The 25064-nt window shown below is 37.3% G+C and overlaps 1 protein-coding gene across 5 annotated transcripts; it reads right to left on the bottom strand.

Moving 5' to 3' along the window:
• Nucleotides 1–11041: 11041 nt before the first annotated feature.
• On the bottom strand, nucleotides 11042–24334 carry LOC104611653 (Chaperone DnaJ-domain superfamily protein). Of its 5 annotated transcripts, XM_010278814.3 has the most exons (7): nucleotides 23799–24332; nucleotides 21586–22479; nucleotides 20545–20630; nucleotides 13323–13463; nucleotides 11849–11930; nucleotides 11563–11633; nucleotides 11042–11472 (listed from the first exon to the last, which is right to left on the bottom strand). In XM_010278814.3, the coding sequence occupies exons 1-7, from the start codon at nucleotides 24135–24137 to the stop codon at nucleotides 11466–11468; spliced, it is 1620 nt and encodes a 539-aa protein (XP_010277116.1). In that variant the 5' UTR covers nucleotides 24138–24332; the 3' UTR covers nucleotides 11042–11465. The 5 variants fall into 5 exon arrangements, with proteins under 5 accessions (XP_010277116.1, XP_010277115.1, XP_010277119.1 ...); XM_010278813.3 differs by having other exon boundaries at nucleotides 11042–11633; XM_010278817.3 differs by having other exon boundaries at nucleotides 11042–11764; nucleotides 23799–24331.
• Nucleotides 24335–25064: the final 730 nt, after the last annotated feature.

The raw sequence follows: 25064 nt of genomic DNA, 5'->3' as shown, positions 1-25064 counted from the left end.
TTGACCAAGAGTTGGGAGTCACTGCAGATGATGAGATGTTTGGCTTTCACCTCCTTTGCTAAGGTGAGCTTGGCTACTAACGCTTCATACTCTGCTTCATTGTTAGACGCTGCGAACCCAAATCGGAGCGTGTATTCCAGTTTCACCCCGCTTGGTCTGTACAGAATTATGCCAACTCCACTTCCTTGCTGGTTGGACCAGCTGTCAACATGGAGGATCTAGGGCTCCTCATCCCAGGTCGGACTTGCTCAGACCGGAATTGGTGCCGCGCTGGTTGATGCTTCCTCTGCATGCCCGAGCTCGGTCAGTTTAGGGACTACGGTGGCGAAGGTACATTCTGCAACGAAATCAGCTAACGCTTGGGCCTTAATCGCTGTCCAAGGTTCATACCGAATATCGTACTCGCTGAGTTCAATGGCCTATTTCGTCAGTCTGCCAGATACCTCGGGCTTGAGTAGGATTTTCCTTAGAGGTTTGTTGGTGAGGACGACGATGGTGTGGGCTTGGAAGTAAGGACGAAGCTTCCGAGCTGCTGTGACCAGTGCGTATGTCAGTTTCTCGATCTCCGAGTACCTTGTTTCGGGGTCCTACAAAACCTTTTTGACATAGTAGATAGGTCGTTGGACCCGATCTACTTCCTTTATCAGTACCGAGCTTACTACCTCATCACTTGCGGAGAGGTACAACTTTAAAAATCTCCCTCCTCGGGTCGGGTTAGAACTAGGATGCTAACTAGGTATTTTTTCAGCTTGTCGAAGGCGAGCTAACATTCTGTGGTCCATTCGAAGTCCTTGCTTTTCTTTATGGCCTTAAAGAAAGGCAGACAGTGATCTGCCGATTTAGACATGAAGCGACTCAGAGCGTCTATACAACCGTTCAGCCTTTGAACTTCCTTTAATTTGCGAGGTGGCCTCATATCTAGGATGGCCTTTATTTTCTCGGGGTTAGCTTCGATGCCACGTTGGTTGACTATGTAGCCCAGGAATTTACCCGATGTGACATCGAAGACGCACTTGTTAGGATTTAATTTCATGTTATACTTACAGAAAATTTCAAAGACACTTTGCAAATCATTCAGTAAAAATTTTGAAAACTGGGTCTTTATGACCATATCATCTACATAACATTCAACCTTGTTGCCGATCAATGGCTCAAAAATTCTATTTACAAGTCTTTGGAAGGTCGCCCTAGCATTTTTTAGTCTGAAGGGCATAACCTTGTAGCAGTACAGTCCAAGCTCGGTTATGAAGGTTGTTTTTTCCTCGTCGGCAGGGTCCATCCTGATTTGGTTGTATCCCAAGTATGCATCCAGAAAGCTTAGCAACTCATGCCCTGAGGTCGCGTCCACTAGACGGTCGATCTTGGGTAGCAGGAAACAATCCTTTGGGCAAGCTCGATTCAGGTCAGTATAATCGATGCACATGCGCCATTTACCATTGGCCTTTTTACCAGAACTGGGTTAGCTACCCAGTTCGGGTAATGGACCTCCCTAATGAAATCGGCTGCAAGGAGCTTCTTGACCTCCTCGTTGACTATCCTCCAGTGCTTCGGGGCGAGGTTGCATTTTTTCTGTCTAACAGACCTGACTAAGGGATCAATATTTAACTTGTGAGTTAGGATTCTGGAATCTATGCCAGGCATTTCTGCTACGGACCAGGCAAACACATCTAAATTTTTAATTAAAAAACTTACCAGCTAAGAGCGAAGCGGTTCCTCGATCGAAGCACCGATCTGGAGAGCCTTTGTTGGATCATTTGCTGAGACCAGGATATGGATCATCTTTTCCATTGGTGTAGCTCGCTCTTCAGCGTACTCCGTAGGTCGCTCGAGCTCGATATTAGCCTCTAGCTTGGATTTCCCCTTGAGGGCGGCAATGTAGCACTTGCGAGACTCGAGCTGATCGCCTCGCACAACCCCTACTCCATAGTCCTTCAGGAACTTCATGGCCAAGTAGTAGGTGGACACTACCGCGCGTAGTGCGTGAGTAATGAGCCAACCTACTATGGTGTTGTATGGGGAGGGAGTCACGACCACCAGGAATGTGTGCTCGAATCTTGCAATGTTGGGCCACGTGTTGACCTCTACGGGTACTGAGACTCAACCTAGAGGCCTGACCTTTTTGTCGCTGAAACCTACCAAGGGAGTATTTGTCGGCTTAAGATCACTTTCTTGGAGATGGAGCTTGTTGAAGGCGTCCTTGAATAGAATGTCGGCCGAACTGCCCAAATCCACTAGGACGCACTTCACTTCGAAGTCATTCAGTCTCATCGTTATCACCAGGGCATCATCATGGGGGTACTGGATCCCACGTGCATCATCTTCTGTGAAGTAAATGGGATCTTTGAGCCTAGGCTGCTTCGGTGGATTCTGCTCTTCATGCTCTAGTTCACGAACTGAAGCTTTACTCGCCGTTGAGGTGCAGCCTGTGATGATGGATCCGCCAGTAATCATGTTGATTACTCCGCGGATCGGCCTTTCTTCTGGTAACTGCCTCTGCGGCTGCTCATTCTGCCTACTACTGGACTAGGGAGCATTTCTTCTTTGCTCCTCCTGCCGATCTACTTGGTTTTTATTTTCTTTTTGTATAAAATTTTTCAGATATCCGTGACGGATGAGTTCTTCGATCTCGTCGCGGAGGTTTCTACAATTTTCGGTACTATGACCGTGATCTTTGTGAAAGTGACAATACACATTCCTGTTTCTGGTGGCGGGGTCCCCCCTCAACCGAGGTGGCCACTTGACATAGGAGTCCTTGATTGCCATAAGGATTTCTCCTCGCTTCGCGTTGAGAGGTGTGTAGCTTGTCCGTTCAACTGGCGGAGTTCGGGAACGCCGACCCGACCTGTGAGATTGTGAAGGAGATCGGCTCCCGGGCTTGTTTCCTCCCCTAGTTGGGGACTTGCTCTTTCTTCGCTTGCTGCCACTGTTACATGTGCTATCACCTTCTCTTTTCCTTTATTCTGCTGGATTCTCAGTCTTTTGGTTTATCTCTTCCTCGGTCCCGATGAACTGATCGGTGAGCTTGAGGAATTCCATGATGTCCTTCAGCTTATTGGCCACCACATGCCACTTAAATTCTCTGTGTGTTATACCTTTCTTCGCCGCCGTGAGCCTCACTGTTGGATCTAGATCGGGGATCTGCAAACAGGTGTCATTGAAGCGTTTGATGTAGCTTCTAATCGACTTATCTTCTCTCTGAACTATGTTTAGGAGGCTTTCTTGGGACCTCAGACACTTCTTGCTGGTGATGAAGTGCGAGGTGAACAATTTTACGAACTGTGCCCAACTTCTGATCATCCTTGGCACGAGGTTCCTGTACTACGTGCGAGCTACTCCTTTAAATGTTGTGGAGAAGGCTACACACATGCAGGACTTGTCAGCCCCAACTAGGTGCATCTGGGACTGGAAGGAGTCTACATGATCATTTGGATCGAAGGATCCGTCGTACTTGTCTAGAGGAGGCATTTTAAAATCTTTTGGCATAGAGGACGCCAAGAGCTCGGAGGATAGAGGAGATGACTCGGACAGGAGAGGAGCAGTCTTTGTGGCCGTTGAGCTCGCCTCCTCTTTACCTTTCACTTGCTCTGGTTGGCTGGGAACGGCAAGCTGGCTATAAGCTGTAGTTTAGTGTGCCTTGTGATGTTTTTGTTGCTGCTTCCTGATCGGCTCCGCCTTAGTGTTGCTGACTTCCGTATGATCTGGTACCATTTTGGCGCAGAGTGGCTCTGGGTGCTGAGCCTGGCTACCATGAACGGATGAGCCTTGCTTTGAGTGGTGACTTGTTTGTCCCTCCTGCTGCGGGACGAGATCTGACTCCCAAGAGGAAGTGGGACTTGGGAGGTCTCGCCTCGGCGGGGAGAGCGATTCTGCTAACGACGGCGGGGTTGATTCTGCTGCGCCGCCGGGTGTCGAGGTGGAACTAGCTGCGAATTCTAATGTAGCGGAGGGAACTGCTGCTGGTACTGTTGCTGGTAAAAGTGATGGAGGACTTGTTGTTGATAATGCTGGAACTACTAGACATGTTGCATTTAGACCTGAATGGCCCGAATGCAGTGTACCGGGTTGTCAAGTTGGGATTGCCCGACTCCAGGAGGAACCACAGATGGTTTAGCGAACGTCGCGCCGACTACAGGAGGGAGTGGTGCGTTCACTTGTGCAGTCGCTTGAGGCATGATCAGTGTTGGGATCCCAGCCGCAGTAAGCGGTATGGTGAACTGACCGATGCAGACGGACGGGAACTGAGGCTGCCCCGGAGACGTTCACTTCATTGTTTTGTCCGGCGTTGCTAGAGGAAGCCATGGATTCGATTCTATTATTGATGGTGGAGAAAGGCCTTTTGTAGCGTTTCCCACAGATGACGTCAAATGATGTTGTGTGATCTAGCTGCTCCCTGCTGGAGGTGATCTGGCTTCCAGACGGACAATGGATTAAGTTGGTCTGCAAAAGTAGGATCAGACCGGGGTTGCTAGCCTGGCGAGGTCGCTCCGATGCTTAAGTTAGTATACTTGTTGCGAGCTAAAATAGCTTAAGAATGCAGAGAGCTAGAGAGCATAGAAATCACGCGTACCTTGAACCACCAGGGGTGGAGCCTTTATATAATTGGGTCCTCACGGGTTTTGCGGATCGGTTCCAAGATCATCGTCACGATAGGATCCGTTTCCGCGTAAGTTGGAAGATAATGCTGCCAACCGATAGGGTTCATCAATTCCGCCCTAATCGGGCAGGGAGATAATGCTAGCTGTTACACGGCGTGATCCCGTGAGGCTCGGGATCCGTTGGAGGGGTTTTCGGGATCACCACATAGTGGCTTGTCAATGGGTTGAGTGCTGATGTCTTTAAGTCTCAAACTGGGTTGAGTGCCGAAGAGCCTTGGCATCGAGATGTTCTTGCTGCGATCTGGTACCGAAGCGATCTCGTCTTGAGGTGGCCTTGTCCCGAGGTCACTTTAGCCCGGGGTGGTTGGGTACCCAAACTCGATCTACTGCGGACTGGTTATGATAAGCTGAGTTGTCATCTCTTGGTTAGGTCGTGTCCACGTGTCCCCTCTTTAATAGGTCGGGCCAAATCACCCTTCATCAATCTCCAAAATTATCTCTAATTTAGTAGAGAACTTCTCTCCTAAATTATCTTTAATTCCTAATTATCTTCTCCCCTACTTTTTATCTATATCTATCTAAAGAAAGTTTGGATTAAAAAATCTAAGATTTATTTAAATATTCTAATAAAATTATATAATAACTTTAAAATATTTATTAAAAACATACAAAATAATTTTATATTTTTACAAAATATATCACGAAATTATGTACTAACAATTTAAATTATGTTTTTCCAGATTATCAATTTAAATGTTTTTCAAATATTTAATAATATGTAATAGCTTTAAGTAAATAAAATTCAAATAAATTTTATAGATTATTTAAATATTTATCATAACTGGATTTTAAATAGCTAAAATAACAGAATTATGTAATAAATTTAAAAAATTTCTTCAAAGTAGAAAAATAATTATAACATAATATTGAAATTAATAATAATTTAATATATTAGAAAACTAATATGAAATTATGTAATTTTAGTATAAATTATGATTTTATGGATAATTAAATTCAATAAATAATTAAAATTTTAAAATCTGAATATTTTACATATTATTTAAGCATTTAAATAACTAAATAATTTAAATAACAAAATATTTAACATAACTAGATTTTAAATGGTTAAAATGAAGAAATTATGTAATAAATTTAAAAAAAAATCTAAAAAGTAGAAAAGTAATTTATAACAAAATATTGAAAATAATAATAATTTAATATTTTTACATAATATTGTAAATAACTAATTTCACTTATATCAAGTAATATTCGAGAAAATAACTTTCAAAACATTAATATTTATTTATAATAATTTTAAACTCTTAATCTGTATTTATTATATAATTATATATACTAAAATTAATACTTATTATATTTCATTAATTATTTATTATTTTTTGTGATAAATGTATTTTCAATGATTATGTATAAATTTATTTTGTTTTGTTATTTCACAGAAAACTTTCAATAATTATTGGAGATTAAACTTCTATTATTGAATTTTTTAAATTTAATTTATTGTACTTATTGTATTTTTCTTATAACTTATTGATTAATTAATATTTATTAGAGATTAAACTATTAATATTTGTTGACTAAGTTCATATATTTTTAATAGTTATTGTACTTTTGTAATTATTGTAATTTCTCATTATCAATATATTTTCAATAATTGTGTGTTTTCGCTATAAATTTTTAATATTTATTGGAGATTAAACTATTGTTATTTATCGGAGATAAGACTATTAATTTAGCTAAAATTATGAGTGTTCATAAGTTGGTTCAGACCGGTCGTATACTATTTGGCCAACCAAATTGACCTGGTCAGGTTGGGGAGTTGGTCAGCTAAAGCTGATTGACCATTTGTGAAAATCGACCCACTCAACTTGTATCGGTTTGGGTCGGTTTTCACAAAAGGTCAATTGGTTCAAAAGATTTAAACTTAAAAATTTAATTTAATTTTAAAAATTATAATGCAATTGTAGCTACATGGTGGTCACTAAGACCATCAAAATAGAGGAGGTGTCAAACTAATACTATGTGAATGCCTATAATGAGTCCATAAGTCATTGCTCATCTGTGATGAGTTTATAATTCATCACACATTTGTGATGAACTCATAGCTGAAACAGGTTGTAATGAACTTTGGACCTGTGTGGACTTACGATAAGTTTAAATCCATTGCAGAACTGCGATGAGCTACGGACTTGTGATGAGTTTGAAGTCATCACAGAATCGCGATAAGCGTAGACTCCCATAGATCAGAAACAAATAATAAAAACATGAGCGTCATTAAATAACGCGCATGACGGGACACCCCATGAGCCTAATGAGGGTGCACAAGTTAAATAGTGACGTCACCCATGCCACGTCTTTTTAAAAGGGCCACAAAATGAAGTAGCACAGAAGACACGTGGTGAAACCCTAGCAGTGTTACCTAACAACTGGCACCAAATCCAAGATTCCCTTTCCTAATAGGAACCAAACACTTTTGGCTCCTTCCTTTCGGGACTTCAAGATCCCTCTTTATAAATATGGGTCCAATTCATAAAGAGATAATCATTCTATCACCTCATTTGCCCTAGCCTTTAGCCTACCTCCTACACTCAGCTTTCCTTTCTCCTTTAAGGAGACTCCCGTACGTAGCCTTAACCACCTTACTCACAACAATTATTAAAAAATAAATTTAAAAATTAGATTTATGAAATGAAACATTTTAGACTAAGAAATATGGGAAATTTATCACTTTTTCATATTAAAAATTACTTTTAAAATATGAAATATATATAATATCCATGGTTAGGTCATTCAATTTTGGTCGGTTTACAAATGGCCAAAGTGAAACTGATCCAACTTGGTCGAATTGGAAATTTTTTTAACCAAAACCGACATAAAATACTAGAAAACCAACCAACTCGGGTCAAGTTGATCGGGTTGGCCGATTTTATAAGTTTGATGAATAAACCTAACTAAAATTAATTATTGTTATTTTTGTATTATAAGAAAATATTAAAAGTAGTATATAAAATATGAATAATCATTAATTATTTAAAAAGTTGAAAGTATAAAACAATTGTATACTCTTATGTGTTTCTATTAGGGTCATTTACTAGAACACACCTTATAGTTTTACATATTTACTTAAACCTACCTTATAGTTTTCATTATACTAAAATATCTCATATATTTTACAATTTGTTTAGTTAATAAACCTTTCATTAAGGAGTGTTTGTTTTTCCATTAGGTCCATGATTTTTTATTCCAAAAAATACTCTTAACACTTTTTTATACAAAAAACAAAATTGGCCAAATATAGCCAATAGAGTGGTTGCTCGTGTCTTATTAAGGGCAAAATGGTATTTTATTTCTATTTTCTTTTGATTAAATTTATTTCAATGAACATTAGGGTCAACATTATCATTTTCCACTATCATCTAATGGAAGATTGATTAAATCCGTTGCAAATTATAAGTGATGTTTTAGTGAAATGCTAACTATGGGGTAGATTTTTAGTAAATCCATGAAATTATAAGGGTATTTTAGTAAATAACCTTTTCTCTTATTTATTTTTTGCTTAATAAATCCCGTGCATCGCATGGGTCTCCACTAGTAAATTATTACTACTACTACTACTACTAAATTTTGTGCTCTATTTCTGACTTAAATAAAAATAATTTTTATTTTAACAATTATTTTTATTTAATATGATGATTATATAACATTAGAAATGCTCCGAAATGTCTAACAAAACTTTGTACTTTTTTATTTTTTGTTTCAATATTTCTTAAATATTTATTATTCAATCATGACATGATGAATTTCTTTGAAAAGTTGGACCATTGACCCATCTTTTAGATAAGAAAATAGCTTTGCTTTTGTACCAGTTTTAAATTATATATTTCATCTACTTTACATAAATAATTTTTAATTATCAAACTTAATTTTTGCTTAACATAATTAATATATATTTTATATATTCTTTTGATTACCCAAAAAAAATGTTTGATTTCTAGGTTGACATTAAATTTTGTATTACATTTCCATTATTGATAAAATTATATCTTATATATAATATTTATTTTTGTTCAATATAATAAATGTATAATATTATAGATGTACCCAATATTTTATTTATTATAAATATATAACATTATATCTTATGTACAAAATTTATTCTTGTGATTCTTTGTATTTTCTGTTTTTAAATTTTTTATTATTTGACTATGACATCATTTCATTTCTAGGTTGATTTTAATTTTGGCATTCCATTTTCATCATTTATAAAAATACTTGTTACATTTAATACTTATTATTGTCCGGTATAATGAATATGCAATATTAGTGGTGTGCCCAAATTTCTTATTTTTTTGTATTATATAATTTATTTATTTTATTTTTTATTATTTAATTATGACATTATTTATTAATGCATTTGACCCCAAATGGTTGAATTGCTTATCCACCACCAATAGGGAAGAAAATGATTTTTGTTTTCAAATTATTTTTCAAAATATTTATTTTTATATTATTAAAATTAATGTTGTGGATTTAATTAGTAGAATTTAATAATGAGAAAATATATCTTAAATATAGGATTTAATAAGAAAATATACCTTAGATATGCGATTTAATGAGAGATAATAGGAAAATAGTTTTACTTTCAATTGGTTTTAAATTTTACATTCCATTTCCATCATTAATAAAAAACATTTCTTATTTATCATCAATGTTTTCAACATGTTGACCTGACCGATTGAACCATCACTCGGCCTTGATCATGGGTTTGGTTTTGTTAAAACTTCCCTTTTCAATTAAAAGTCGTCTAAACCAAGCAATTCAACGACTGTCCTATTTGACCCGGTAACCAGGTTGCAGGTTGTGCACTTAATTATGTGCAAACTTTTGAAAGCCATAACTTTGCACTCTGATGTTTGATTAGGTGCCTTGCCTTGCTATTTTCGTGAAAAATCCCTTTTTTGGCCCCAAATTGTAATTTTAATATTTTTGTAATAAAAAAAATAAAATCTGAATTAAAAAATATAAATAAATGTTAAATAATACATATATAATATGTAATATATGTAAAATATAACTATAATATATGTAAAACATAATTATTCTATTTATTGATAAAATATGTATTTTTACACACACACATATAGTGTTGACATAGAGCAGTTTAACTTGTTTGACCTTGATAATCAAACCGATGACCTGTGACCTGAAGGTAAAAGCGGGTCGACCTCCAGGTCATACTTATCATTTTTATAAGTATGATAAACATTGTTTATCATACTTATTATATGATGTTAAAAATGTTCTCATTTTTTTTTATTTTTATATTTTTGAATTTTATTATTTAATTGTAACAAAATGAATTGGCCCATTTGACCCAAATGGTTTTATTTCTTACCACCACCTAGATGAAAACACTATTTTTTTTCTAGGTAGATATTAAAAATCTAAGTTTTTTTATGTTATTGAAATTATTAATTTTATTTAATTATAGAATTTAATGATGAGAAAAAACAAAAAAGCCTTAAATATATGATTCAATGAAGATGAATGCAAATTTATACCTTAAGTGCTAGATTCAATGAGAAAATTGAATACATTGAAAATCTTAAAATTACCTCTTTTCAACTCATTTAATATCAATAACCAACTACTCTATTTGCCCTCATTTTTTATCGATAAATTTAAATATAAAGGGAGTAAGTTTTGTCCTCAGAAAATTCCAAAAACATTGTTGAAGCTATTCATACTTTTTAAAGTAGTATAGATATATCAGTCACATGTGAACAGAGTGTGACGGAAAGTTGACGATTAAGGGACATTTTAAATAATTGTCAGAAAAATTAAGAGTAATTTAAGACTATCTAAACCTCTAAACAATAAGAGTGAATCAGTCAATTAGCTAAACCACAAGGGTACTTTAAAATATTTGCCCTTCTCTCTCTCTCCCCTTATAGATTTTCTTTTCAGTAATAATACTGGAATTACGTCTATAGCACCCAATAAGAGGATCATAGCATGGATCTGAGGATTATTATCAAAAAAATAAAAAAAAAAAAAGAAAAGCATGCCAAGTTGGGGACATTGAACAAATTCTTTTTTCTACGAGATTTAAGAAATAATCATTATCAAAATTCAAAAGCACACCAGGAATTGACCCGATAACTGACATGACAACTACCTCTTCAGGCACAAAGGCCAAAAGCAAAAGAAGGCATACGGCATAACGATAGAGAATCAGGGCACCTTAAAAAGAACAATTGCAAAAGACCAATATAGGGTAGAAAAACAGAATAATTGCTCTTATGGTTCAACATTTCTTTGGTTTACATAAACAACCGAAATTTACCATAAAAATGTTGTATTGAACAAGAGCCCTAATTTCCTCTTGGCCAGTTACATGGTAAAAGTTATTGGAATACAAACCAGAATTTCATTCACCCACTAAATATAACTTTTTCTTGCAATCTCGGTAAACATACAATATGCTGCATACAAATATACATGACACACTAATCTACGATTGATGCAAACTTCTGTTAATCTCTGTGATCGAAGGGTAAATCAGACAGAATTTCAAAAATGTACATATATGTCAAGTTGTCTCTCTTATCCAGTTGAACAGCTATATAAGAATAAATAGATGGAAAAAAAGACCCAAGGAAATTCATACAACAAGAGTACAATTTAATAATGCACTTCTCAAGTTCAAAACGAGGTGAGTCTCTCTTATCCATTTTACTCAAAACGTTTTATTTCTAGATGTACAAGTAGAAAAATAAGCTCAAAGCTTTCACATGGACGTGATATTGATAGAATGCAGCTCATTTTCCTCTTTGATCTGGTATTAGCCACTCATTCACTGCAAAAATAGACGATGAAATTGTCTTTCTTCTTTAATCTCACTAAACATTAAGTTGAAATGCTATGGCTCCTCATCTAGTTTTTGTACCTGAGAAGCATCTCGGAGAGATGTCCAAGAATCAATTGGAGCACAACACTTTGACTCGAAGTCATGACATCCTGAAGACGCAAGGCAACACAACTGATTAAACAAACTTCACATATATCACGACCCATCTTTAATGCTCAGGATATGCATACAAAGGTTAATGGCTTGTGCTTAGTGATCAGCTCAGACACACTTCACGTCCCTGATAATCCATATATCCTCAGTAAACAAGTTTCTTGCACCAATGAAGAATGCTGAAAAGTTTTGGCTCAAGAATGTTCTTAACTGTTCGTTTCCTTCGTTTTGCTTCTTCAAGATCAAGAGTTCTATATGCAAGAGCAAGCAAATACATTGCAGGATGGAGTCTCCTACACATAAGAAGGAATCATGACTTGGGAACACATTAATAATCATTAGCATTCCAATTAGTATCGAAGAAAATCCTATATCTTCTACTTATAATTAGATTAATCACTGGATACCAACAAGATGTTTGTAGATTGACCAGAATGATATGCCCAGTTGCCCACTTAGATCAATGTTTAGACAACATTTGCAAGCACCTGAAGACTTTCGTTACGTGAAATGCATAAAAAAAATCATAGCTAAAACCAACATGGATCTCAACCCAAAGCAAAAGACTGAACTGTCTAAACTCTGTAACTCTGGCATCCTGAAGTTGACGTGTCAAAAGTTAAAAGTTAGAACTTGTTTGACTTGTCTTTGTTGTCATTACATGAGGTTATCTATTACCTATACAACATGTCAGGATTCCATAATATGGACCTGAATTGGGAAAGGTATGGCTGATTTATTGATAGCTAATGTTTTAACTATGCCATTTTCTACTTTTTGGGTTACTGGGGTGTTGAATTATAACATTGCGGATAGGTATAAAAAGTTTTGCTTTCTTTCTAAAAGTTATTGTCAAACTTATAATGGATCAAAACTGTTTTTTAACGGAAAAAAAAAAGACTTTTTGGAGATTTTAGTTTAAGGAAACAAATCCATACACAAGTCCAGAGTATTGTTGCGGAAGGGGATTGTAAATTTTGGAATAACTTTTTCATTGTCTTCTTATTTGGTGTTGATGTCAGACCCTTTGGAGGTGAGATGCAACCTTTATAGGTGAAACATTACTCATACTGACTCTAGACCAAAAGTTTATTTTGAATTTTTGACTTGATGAACCAGCCTTAAGCCCTATAACTTTCCACCCTAGATAGAGCCTGATTATTTCCTAAAGTGATTCTTAACATTCTCTATGGAGACTGCATTGTTGCCTGTTGGTGATTGTTACCTGCATCACCTTAACAATGGAAGAAGAGAATGTTGAGCAATCACTGAACCAAGCATACCTAAAATGACAGTAGCCAAGGAGAGGATCTTGAAATGTAGAGTGAGACGACCAGAGGCCATGAATTAAAAGTGAATTATTTTATGCAAACCAAATGGTAGCCTCAGCAGGCAACAAGATGAGGTTAGGCTGACTGACATGGTTGGGTCATTGACATAGAAGACATATGTTATACCATTGAGGAGTGATGATATGAAATGGTGCTAGCTGCTAGTTGAAAACTCTAAAAGGGACGAGGCGAATGCTGAAAAAGGGAATGGGTTGAAATAATAAGAACAGAATTCAATCACTAACAAATGTGTCAGAAAATATGACTCTCTAAAGACTGGAAGTTGTAAGTTCCTACCAGTAAATCCAGAAAAATTAAAGCAATGTTTAAACATGTTCTAACAATAATACTTACTTTTCAGGTAGTTCAGTTGTATCAAAGCCATGCCACAGTCTTTGGGAAGGTACTGTCCTCCCTTTCTTATCTCGTCCAAATGTTTCAACATACCAACCACCAATGTCATGCATGCTGCAGCGAGGTTCAAACAGCCAAAATCTGCAGAAAGAACATTTTCCAGTTTTTTTTTTTTTTTTTGAAACAGGTAAAGTAACTAAGAACATTTGCCAGTTTAAAACATAAGAATTATAGTAACCAAGAATTCTAAAAGACTCATGTTGAGAATGGCTAGACGGGTGTTTTTGGTTTTTTCTCCTTTCTTATACTCTCTCAGTATTTGGGCACCCATATAGGGGAATTCTTGTAATTATTATTTTCTCAGATTATAATGTATTTCTTTTGAGGGTGTGAACAGTGAAAACACACACCTCTCAGACACTTGCTCTCTTCTTCCCCTTCTCTTCTCTTCTCTTCTCTTCTTCCTCTCTCTTGAAACCCTAGTTTCTACAACTTGGTATCAGAGCGGGTAGAAGCATCTGGGAGTTGTTCTCTGCTGATATCCTACCCAAAGGCGAACTGCTGACGTCAGACCGCCGCCGGATGACGTCAGCAGTCCGTACAGGTGCTGACGACAGTCTATGAAACCAGCACAATTTGATTCGCCCTGATTTTAGAAAAATTTTGGTATTACTCTTGTCATCATATGAAGCTTCTATGATTTTTGGTGGATTTTTAAAGGAAAAAATCACAGAAATTCTAGATCTGATGTCAAGCCATGTACAGCAGGTTTAATGATATTTTTCTGCTGTAAAACCTAGACCATTCAGGTCGTTTTTCAATTTGGGATTGACAGGAAGTGGTCCCGTAATTTTTTGAGCACTGTGTGATTTTTGGGAGATTTTTTTCTCCTCTTATTTTTCTGCCAACCTAGATTTTTCGGGCTTCCTTTGGTTCTTAACTGTGTGGTAACCTGGTTTTTGGGTCTAGAACCTCGATTAAAGTGTTGGGGGTCCGTTTTGGTTGGTGAAAAGGTGTCTTAGAATATGGAATCATCTAAGGATTTTCAGATGGTTCCCGGCATGCTCTTGGCTGCAGATATTTCCAATGGTATGATAACTATTGTTAAACTGGATGGAACTAATTTTTTAGAGTGGTCTTAGTCTACTAAACTTACCATTACTGGGAGGGGTAAATTGGGATTCATGGCTGATTAGCTCAATGCAACCTCATTTTGCCCGAAATTACATGTTTCTTCCATCTGCCAAAGATATCTGGGATAGGGTGGTTGGTACTTATTCCCAAGTTAACGATACTGCTAGAGTGTATCAGCTTCGGAGGGAAGTTTGCAATATGCATCAAGGGGAGAGATCTGTTGCTATGTATTTCTCTTCTCTACAGTCTATTTAGGAAGAAATGGATCACTTGAAATCTCTAGTTTGGAAGGACCCTAAAGATGGTGAGCAGTATCGGAAGTACATAGAGGAGAATAGAGTCTTTGATTTTTTGGCAGGTTTAAACCCAAAGTTTGATTTCACCAGGCAACACATTCTTAGTGCAGGTGTTGTCTCTCTTGCTACTGCTTACTCTCTTGCACAAGGGGAAGAAAGTCAAAGAGTCGCCATGATGCAATCCTCTGTAAGTGATCATTCTGCCTTTATGTCATCACGACCCAAGCAAAATACTAGCAAACATCCCATTGTAGAGAAGGCCAAGGATGTTATTTGTGAGTACTGCAAGAAGCCAAGACACTAAAGAAAGGGCAATGCTCACTTGGCTACAGTTGGTAATGATGCTCAGCCCTCAAATGTGCTTAACTCCTCCAATGTGATGGACAAACTCAAGAATATATTGTTGTACCTAGAGAAGCGTGGTACATCCTCCTCATCTGGTTCTGGACTTAGTAATCTATCTTGTTCATATGCCAAGACAAGTACTGCACTTGCTTGTTCCACCTCCTTTAGCCCATGGATTGTAGACTCTGGGGCCAGTGCCCATATAACTGGTATGCCTTCACATTTTACCTCATATGCCTTCACATTTGATTTTGTGTCCAAATTGAATTTTGAATGTGAAGTTTGCCATTTATCCAAACAATGTAGAAACACATATTTTGCAAGCAATAAAAGAAATAATGTTGCTTTCCACTTGATCCATACTGATGTTTGGGGCCCATATGCTATCCTTTGTATTGGGGGGTACAAATATTTCATTCTCTTCATTGATGACTACAGTCGGTATACATGGCTTTATTTGATGAAAAGTAGATATGAAGTTTCTATGATTGTTTAAAATTTCATGAATATGGTCGAAACACAATTTGAGAAAAGAGTTAAGATAATAAGATCTGACAATGCCAAGGAATACTTTGAACATCACTTGCATAGATTTCTTGAAGACAGGGGCACTATTCACCAAAGTTCATGTAGTCATACTCCACAACAAAATGGGGTGGCTGAAAGAAAAAATAGGCATGTGGTTAAAGTCGCTCAAGGCTTATTGTTCCAAACTCATGTTCCAATTCATTTTTGGGGTGATGTTGTTGAGACAGCTGTATATCTCATTAACAAACTCCCATCAAGGGTCCTTAACCTTCATTCTCCTCATCAACTACTCTTCCCTGATGAACCTCCTTTTAATCTACCCCTTAAGGTCTTTGGTTGTGTTTGTTTTGTTCATGATATGAGTCCTTCCCGGCGCAAGTTTGATCCTAAATCGGTTAAGTGTATATTCCTTGGTTACTCTCTGGTCCAGAAAGGCTATAGATGCTTTGATGCTCTCTCTGGCAAGAGATATGTCTCTAAGGATGTCACATTTTTGGAATCCTCTTCCTTTTTCCAGTCACCTCGTCCTTTTCTTCAGGGGGAGAATGCAAGTAAAGATCAGACTCCCTTTTACCTTCCTGTTCCTACCTTTATTCCTTCATCTCTTCCTACCTCTATTCCTCCTCCTCCTCCTATGTATCGACCTCGGTCCTGGCAACTGTTTTTCATCAGGTGCAGTAAGAGGGTGGCTCCTGAAGCAGAATGGCCATCACAATCTGATTCCCCGGACTCAGATAATCTTGAACCTCCTGACAATCCTATTATTGATTCTAACCTTGATCTTCCTATTGCCATTCGAAAAGGGAAGAGGACATGTAGAAAGTATCCTATCACTAACTATGTGTCTTATGATGCTCTTTAACCTTCCTATTGTGCCTATATTTCTGCTATCTCTTCTGTTTCCATCCCTCGCAGTGTTACAGAGGCAATGCGGTGCCCCAACTGGAAGGAAGCTATGAACCAAGAAATGGAGGCCCTAATAAAGAACCAGACTTGGGAGGTTGTTCCTTACCCCAAAGATAAGATTCCTATTGGGTGTAAGTGGGTTTATATTGTTAAGCGCAAGGCAAATGGATCAATTGAAAGATACAAAGTTCGGCTTGTAGCCAAAGGATACACTTAGACTTGTGGCATTGATTATCTGGAAACCTTTGCTCCAGTTGCTAAAATAAAATCTATTCGTGTGATCATGTTTCTTGCCGCCCATTACTCGTGGCCTTTATATCAAATGGATGTAAAGAATGCCTTCCTTAATGGGGACTTACAAGAGGAAGTGTATATGGACTTACCACCTGGGGTAAGTTTCCTAACAGTGATGGAAAAGTGTGCCGCTTGAAGAAGTCTTTGTATAGGCTAAAACAATCTCCAAGAGCATGGTTTGACAGGTTCAGGAATGCCATCTTAAAGATTGGTTTTTCTCAATTTCAGGCTGACCACACCTTATTTATTAGAAGAGTTGATGGTAGAGTAACAATGTTGATAGTATATGTTGATGGCATTGTTGTGACAGGTGATGATATCATAGGTATCTCTCAGTTAAAGTCATCATTGCTTCTGAATTTGAGATTAAGGACCTTGGTGATCTCCGTTACTTTCTTGGCATTGAAGTTGCAAGATCCAAGAAGGGGATTTTTCTGTCATAAAGGAAATATGTACTTGATTTGCTTTATGAGGTTGGAAAATTAGGGTGTAAGCCTGTAGAAACTCCAATTAATCCCAACCACAAGTTGAATTCTATTGAAGGAGAAGTTCTTCCAGACAGGGGGGTATATCAGAGATTGGTGGGATGAATTCTATATCTTTGTTTGACTAGACCTGACATTTCCTATGTTGTTAGAGTAGTTAGCCAATATATGCATGAACCCAGGACATCTCATATGCAGGCAGTTAACAGAATTTTAGCCTACCTGAAAGGATGCCTTGGCAAAGGGATGTTGTATTCCAACCACAGCCATCTAAAAATTGAGGCTTACACAGATGCTAATTAGGCAGGGTCCATCGATTATAGAAGATCTACATCCGGTTATTATGCCTTAGTTTGAGGCAATGTGGTTTCTTGGAGAAGTAAGAAACAATCTATGGTTGCTCGTTCTAGTGTTGAGGCAGAGTACAGGGCAATGGCTCATGGAGTGTCTAAACTACTCTAGTTGAAGACCTTATTGACTAAGATGGGCATCCAAGCAGACGTTCCAATGAGACTATATTGTGACAATCAAGCAGCCATAAATATTGCTCACAATCCTGTCCAACATGATCGTACAAAGCATATTGAGGTGGATAGACACTTTATTAGAGAAAGAATTGCTAGTAGGGAGATTTGCCTTCCTTTGGTAAGGTCAGAAGACCAACTAGCTGATTGCCTCACTAAAGGTGTTCACCATCCAAAGTTTGCTAAGAACCTTGCCAAGCTGGGCATGATTGACATATATGCTTAGCTTGAGGGGGAGTGTTGAGAATGGCTAGACAGGGGTGTTTTTGTTTTTTTCTCCTTTTATATACTCTCAGTATTTGGGCACTCATATAGGGGCCTTCTTGTAACTATTATTTTCTCATATTATAATGTATTCTTTTGAGGGTGTGAACAGTGAAAACACACACCTCTCAACACTTGCTCTCTTCTTCCCCTTCTTCTTCTTCTCTTCTCTTCTCTTCTCTTCTTCCTCTCTCTTGAAACCCTAGTTTCTACAACTACTAAAGAAAGCATGTTAAATTCCAATGCATAATATTTATGGCTATCTACAATATCAAGTTGATCTTGAAAGTGTAATAAAAGTGCAAGGAGCAATTTGCGCCCGAGGTGCAAGGCGAGTTGCGTGCCTTTTGAAGCAAGGCGCCAAAATACAAAAAGTGCCAAAAAATAAAAAATGCAAACATAATATTAATAAAAAATATAAACTTAAATTTTAAAATAAATGATTTAAAAAGAATATTATCTAAAACTAAAATACATAAACATAACATGTAAAGTGTATTCAAATGAAAATTTACAAAATAAAGTCAAACATATAAAACATTTTCAAGCATGTAAAACCCACAATCTCTTTTTTCCTCTATTGCATTACTTCAAGTAGCTATTGTGATGTAAAAAATATTGCATTCCTAATTATGAGCTGCCTTTGTACCATTGCCCCTCAAAGCATTGAGGCAAGCCCAAACAAGTCCATTTTAGGGTCTTAAATTCATAATTCTCATACAAAAAATAATGGTTTTATAATTTTAATTGTCCTTTAAGAAGATATTTTATTAGGATGAATGAATGAACAACATTAGCAAATAGGGGGTACTTGAAGCTTCGGTGAGCAAGCGCAAAATTTAAAAAGGCGCACCAGGCGTATGCCTTTCGAAAGTGTTGCACCTAGGACTAGGGGTGGATTCGAGCCGAGCCAAGCCAAATATCTAGCTATTTGAGCTCAACTTGCCATTAAGTATGAGGCTCAAGCTCGAGCTTGATTCAAGCTAGAGACTTGAGCTCGAGTTCGGCTCGAGTCAAAAGCTCATAAGCTCAAGCTCGACTGTGAGCCAAATGTTTTATAAAAATAAAAAAATTAATACATAAAAATTATATTTTTTTATTTGACACTTAAAAAATTAAGAATTATAAAAACTAGTTATTATTGTTATATATAAAAAATAAAAATATTATATATAACATTTTTATTTTTTATTTATATATTATTTTCTATATGTGTAATATTTTTATATTTATTATTTTATATGCATAATATATATTATTTTCTATATGCCTAATAAAGCTCGCTTAAGCTTGTGAGCCTCGCGAGCCGAGCTTTATTAGGCTCGAGCTTCGCTCAAAGCTTTGTTTAATAGATTGAGCCAAGCTCAAATAGCTCATGAAAAGCTCGGCTCTGGCCACCCCTACCTAGGCAAGGCACATACCTTAAAATGCGTCTCGCCCGTACGCCTAGGTGCCAATGTTGTCAAAATGTTACTATTTATGATACAATTCACGATTTGAATCACGAATTCCAAGGGTTTCGATTCAAATCTTATGTCCGAATCCATAAGATTTTTGCTTGAATCCTACGATTTGGTTCATAAATCTTATGATTTATACGATTCAAATAAATTCAATTAAGAATTAGTTCTCTACTTTGTTATGCTTTGGTTTATATTTAGTTTTGTCAAGGGAAATTTTTTTAAATCCCTTACTAGAAAATGATTTATTTACATTATTTAAGACTAGAAATTGAGTTTATTTTCCATCATGTGTAGGTTAAAGCACCATTTTATCTGGATTTGTTTGACTTTCAAGTCAAACATGATTACATCATCTCAGGCTTCTATTGTATAAGTGGTAAATTCTATTATTTTAGATACATATAGATTAAAAATAGGGTAAAGTCACCTTCCAATATATATTTAGCCTTTAGTTATATCTATATTTAATTTTTTGACAAGTTTATAAAAAATAGAAATAATCTTACGATTTATGATACGATTCACGATTCGATTCAATTCAACTTTCTCTACGATTTACGATACGATTACGATTTTCAAAACATTGCTAGGCGTGGCTTTTAAATCACTGGTACAACTGGGCAACTTTACAACATAACTAAGTTTTCTGAAATATCTGCCAACACTATGGTTTTAAAAACCAACCCAGAAACTGAACCTCTTTGGCCACCAGTTCCTGGGTCAAATGGTCTGACCATCTGGTCCGAACCCCGGTTGGATGGTTTTGGGGTCCAAAATCGGACCTGGAGCCATGACCAATTCTTGGATCAACCGGTCCAACCATCCGGTCTGGTCCAGTTTTCAAAACCATGGCCAACACAATTGAGCCCACCTTGGATAAAATGAAAATGATAAACACCAAGGTTAAACAATTAAACTGAGTCGTTTTCATTCAAATGATTTTAACGCATTTCTTAATGTTTTTGGGGAATTGATCCGCCTACCTGCTAGGCGGTAACTGGGCTCTACTGCATCTACATTCGCAAACAGAAACATCATCTCTAACTTGATACCAATGCATATGCTTCACCTGAAACAGAATTTAAACTACAAAAGTATCAGAAAAAAAATCACTTGTTATAAACACATATCCAGACATTCACATGGAAACACATACAATATACATTTGCAGAAAAAGACACTACTGTAGTTTTTTGTTTTCTTTTTGTATGGTACTAAATCAGGTCACACAGAAATGGATTAATTGACAGCTGTTAAATATTTTTTTATGCTATCCAAGTGAGAAACCATTCACTAGTTTCGATCATTGCTAGCCAAGTCCATTGACCCACAAATTTGTGGGGTCTGGGCCAATGTTTTTTGTCCAGGTCATATATATGTGTTTCTTTAGGCCTAGAAAACCTGTGTGCCCACTCCAGACTTATAAAGAGGCCCTCATTCCACGTTCTAGGCCCATGGTTCACCATCCTTGCTTTGCCAGGCAAACAACCTATTTCTGTCACATGGAGAAATTCCATGGCTGATCCAACTTGCTCATTGAGGGTCAGCTATGTATTATTCCCTACACAGTCAACAATAGCCTCTATCCCACCTTGTATTGGAGTTCATAGAAGTTGACAAATTTCAGTATATTTCAATCTAAAAATATGCTTAAAGATGCTTACAAAGAAAGGCTTATTTTGGCAACATGGCAAGGAATTCTAAGTTCAAGATTTCCTAATAATAGGTAGAGAAGGCAAGCTGAACATATGATCCTTTTTGAGCTCCAACCATACTTCCACATCAAAGATTCCCAGGTCATTAAAATGACCTGACTAGCAGAGTCATCCCCTTGGGAATATACAGAGGTTCCAATTTTTTTGGACAAGGCCATTGTGACTCTGCCCCTGGTTTTGACAATTGACCCAATGCTGAACCAAGAAAGGCTCTCTAAAACCCATGCAAGAGAAGCAGATAACAATACAATGCCAAGTAAACAAGCATGATAAAAGGGACAGACATTGAAGGATAACAATTATACAAACCAGCAATGTTCTATGTTTCATAATCATGTGAGTTTTTGTACCGCTGTTATTGTAGACAGAACATGAGTCTTCCTCTGGACTGGTCCCCAATCCGATTATTGTTCCCAATAGAATCCCAGATCTAACTGAACTGCCTGAAAAGGAGTTCATTGAAGGAGTTTTGCTAGCATATATTGGATCTTCATGTGAATTAAGAAAAACATGTATCTGGTCTTGAGAATCTTCATCATGAATATCATTGTAAGACTTTTTAGGAGGAATTCTAGTAGCTACAGCAACCACTTTCCCTGAAATATGCAGTTCTAAGTCTTTGTAAACATCTGAATCACAGCCATTTTGATATCTGAATTGCATTTGTGGGTTCTCTTCCTTATCTGAAGATGGAGCATTCATCGAAAGCTGTGTATGGTTGACAGAATGACAAATCCCATATGACTTAGACATAGAAGAAGCTAACTTTACAGAATGAACATCTGATAATTCAGGAAACTTGTTGGGTATGCATACAATACCCAAAAGATCACGCCCTGAAACCAAATGGAGTACCTCAGGGGTTCCAGATGTAGACCTTTCCTCAGCTTCGAAACATTCTGGAAGAAAGTCCATTGACTCAATTATGGGGCCATAGTAAGCTGCATGAATGGCTGAATAAAATTCCCCCTCAAGTATGTCAAAATACCCCGATCCAGTTACCATCTTCTTCTGTAACAGAATGTCATTTATAGCAAACCTATACCATTTTAGCCATTCAACAACTTCCATATGCTTGGTTGTTGTTATATGAGTATCATACATGAACATAGCAGAACCTCTTTCCGGACGTTTTTGTAAAACCTCTCTCTGAGAGAATAGATACCTATCATAGCAAGCCCTCTTTTCAGAATCTGAAAGAATCTGCAATGGAACATTAACAAAAAAACGTTTATGTCAGAACTTCAATTTTATCCATGGTATACCATGAAATAGTGAATTACCAGTTCATATTCCCATGCCGTATGTGCATATGCATATATTCTCATTAATAAGATGAAAAGTCTTTCTAGGTAAAAGTTTGTCTAACCATCCATATTCTCATACACATGATTTTCTCTGTTATTTTTGGTGTATGTTTTACACAGTTGGAAGACAAAAAGATGTTTTATTCCTCACTAAAAATGCTCCAAGATGGTGCATATTGCATAATTAAGAAAACCAAATAAAAGTTGGGATACTTTTTAAATGATGAAATTTACATAGATAAAAATGTGAGTCAATGATAACTCAAAATACTGCTAATAATCATGTCAAAATCAATCAACTCTTTTTTCTCAAACATGAATTTTCATACTAAGAAGCTATGTGAGAGTGACCTTCATTTTGAGGGGACAGAGCAAGGACCATTTGGTGCATCGTTACACTGGGAACATGTAGGGAGTATAAAAGGAAAGAAACAGAGTCTCGAATGAAGTTTCTCCTCATAAAGATGAGCAAAAACCATTGCCTGAGACATACATCAATCTTGGGTGTATAGAAGAATAGAAAAGCCTTGAAGTTGAAGCATGGGAAAAACTCAAACAACTACATTGTTCCCCCCAGTCCACACCATTTCTTATCAAGATTGTGAAATCTGCTTACTTGATCTATTAACAGAAAAATCAGATTTTTTTTGGGGAGTTCTCATCTATTCAGGCAAAACTTGATGAAATTGCTCTATTTTTTAGAGATTATTCCATTTACATAGGAGTATAGGACACCCACATATGAGTCACTTCCTGACGGTTCTAAAATGCCAACATCCAACTGATCCAAGAAGCACGCTTCACTTTGAAGCAAGGCCGAGAAGCTAATTTCATAAACTCATGCATATGATAATCGATTGCCTCAAATTCAATTAGTCATTGGGTTCTCACCCAAGTCGTTTCATGCTCAATGCACATAGCAAATTCGCCCTTTTTTCACCTCCAAACACTTGTCTCACTTCCCCTCAGTAAAATACTTTCTAACAGAGTAATCCATAGATTCTCTAACTATTCTTATCCAAAAGAATGTTGTATCATTCCATACCCACTGCATAAGATAGGTTAATAACTATCTCAAGATGGAATCAAGATGAAACCTTTTACAATTTTAGAGCCGAAGTCAAGCGTACAATTATTAGAAAATAAAATTGGTGAAAAGAAAACAGGCAATGAAGAAAACAAGCATGCACCTTTATAGAAAATTAGAAACAGTACCTCATAAGCTGCAAGGATTTGGACGAATCGTTGGGAGGCTGTGGGATCGTTGTTGGAGCCAACAAGGTCCGGGTGGGTTTCTTTAGCCAATTTAAAGAAAGAAGCCTTCATTTCAGCTAAGGTACTGGTTTCTGAAACCCCCAACACGTCGTAAGCGTTCTTCCCCGAAAATTCCTTCGGTGTGGATGCTGTACTACTACTACTGAAACATTGTTTGGTACTACCACAAAAGAAGAGACAACATGCGTTGCTACAAAGTTTGTTGGATTTCAGAGAAATGGAAAGAATTGGATGGTAAAAGAATCCGAGCAAACTGGTTTCTGCGACACGCAGTGCCATTCTTGATTAATTACGATAAATCGGTTCTCCCTGCTGCAACGATTTGGGCTCCGGAAGAGAAGCCGTGGATACATTTTTCATCGTTTTGTGACTTCGAGACGAGGATCAACACTCAACAGATTACAGACACAAAACACACAGCACAGCGCACCTCACACCGTCCTCACAGTTAGGCCTGTAATCGGATCGAACTCGGAACGAATGTATATAAATCCGAGTTCGACTCGACAATAAAATTCTTCCATCCGAGTTAGGCTTCAGTCCGGGCAGAGTTGATGCGCGCATCGTTCGCGCAGCATGAATACGCGCCACGCGTCCTTAAAACGTGTGAGGTACTTCCCTCTCACCACCCTCTCGCCCATACCGAATGGAACCCACGCTACACGCTGATTCTCGAACTCGCATATATGGACCGGGCCGCTACGTCTCTCTCTCCTCTGTAGTCCCCATCCTCCCTCTCCCTCTCACTCCCGTCCAGGGTCAGGGTTCTACCTTTCAACTGGCTAGTGACTAGAGCAACCAGCAGCAACCTTCGTCTGGATATTGGCCATGGTTCTTTTTCTTCTTTTTAATCCTTGGTTTGGCCGTTACATCCCTTGAAAACTAAGGTATTCTTTTTTTTTTTAATTGTTCCAGAACCGGTAGAGTGGACAAGGTATGAGCCATTACTGGCGGTGATGGCATTCTTAACCATTACCAGTGACGAAGAACAGTAGGTAAGTTCGGTAATTCCCTTCTCTCTTCTTGTCTTCGACCACACCAATGACCTGGTCTTGTTTTTCCATGTTTGGTGGAGGTGGGTCTTCATGGGTCACTAGGAAATCAAGAGAATGGGAAAGAAACTCCGGAGGAGGTTCGCTGTCATGGAGGGTTGAGTTGCTACTGCTGTTGGGTTGTTGGTCGTAGTTGAGGTAAATAGAAGAGTTA

The sequence above is a fragment of the Nelumbo nucifera genome, chromosome 1 (assembly GCF_055504915.1).
Source record: "Nelumbo nucifera cultivar China Antique chromosome 1, China Antique-T2T, whole genome shotgun sequence".
NCBI classification, from domain to species: Eukaryota; Viridiplantae; Streptophyta; class Magnoliopsida; order Proteales; family Nelumbonaceae; genus Nelumbo; species Nelumbo nucifera.
Note: the sequence above shows the minus strand (reverse complement) of the source record. Positions and strands in the feature narration are given on the sequence as shown.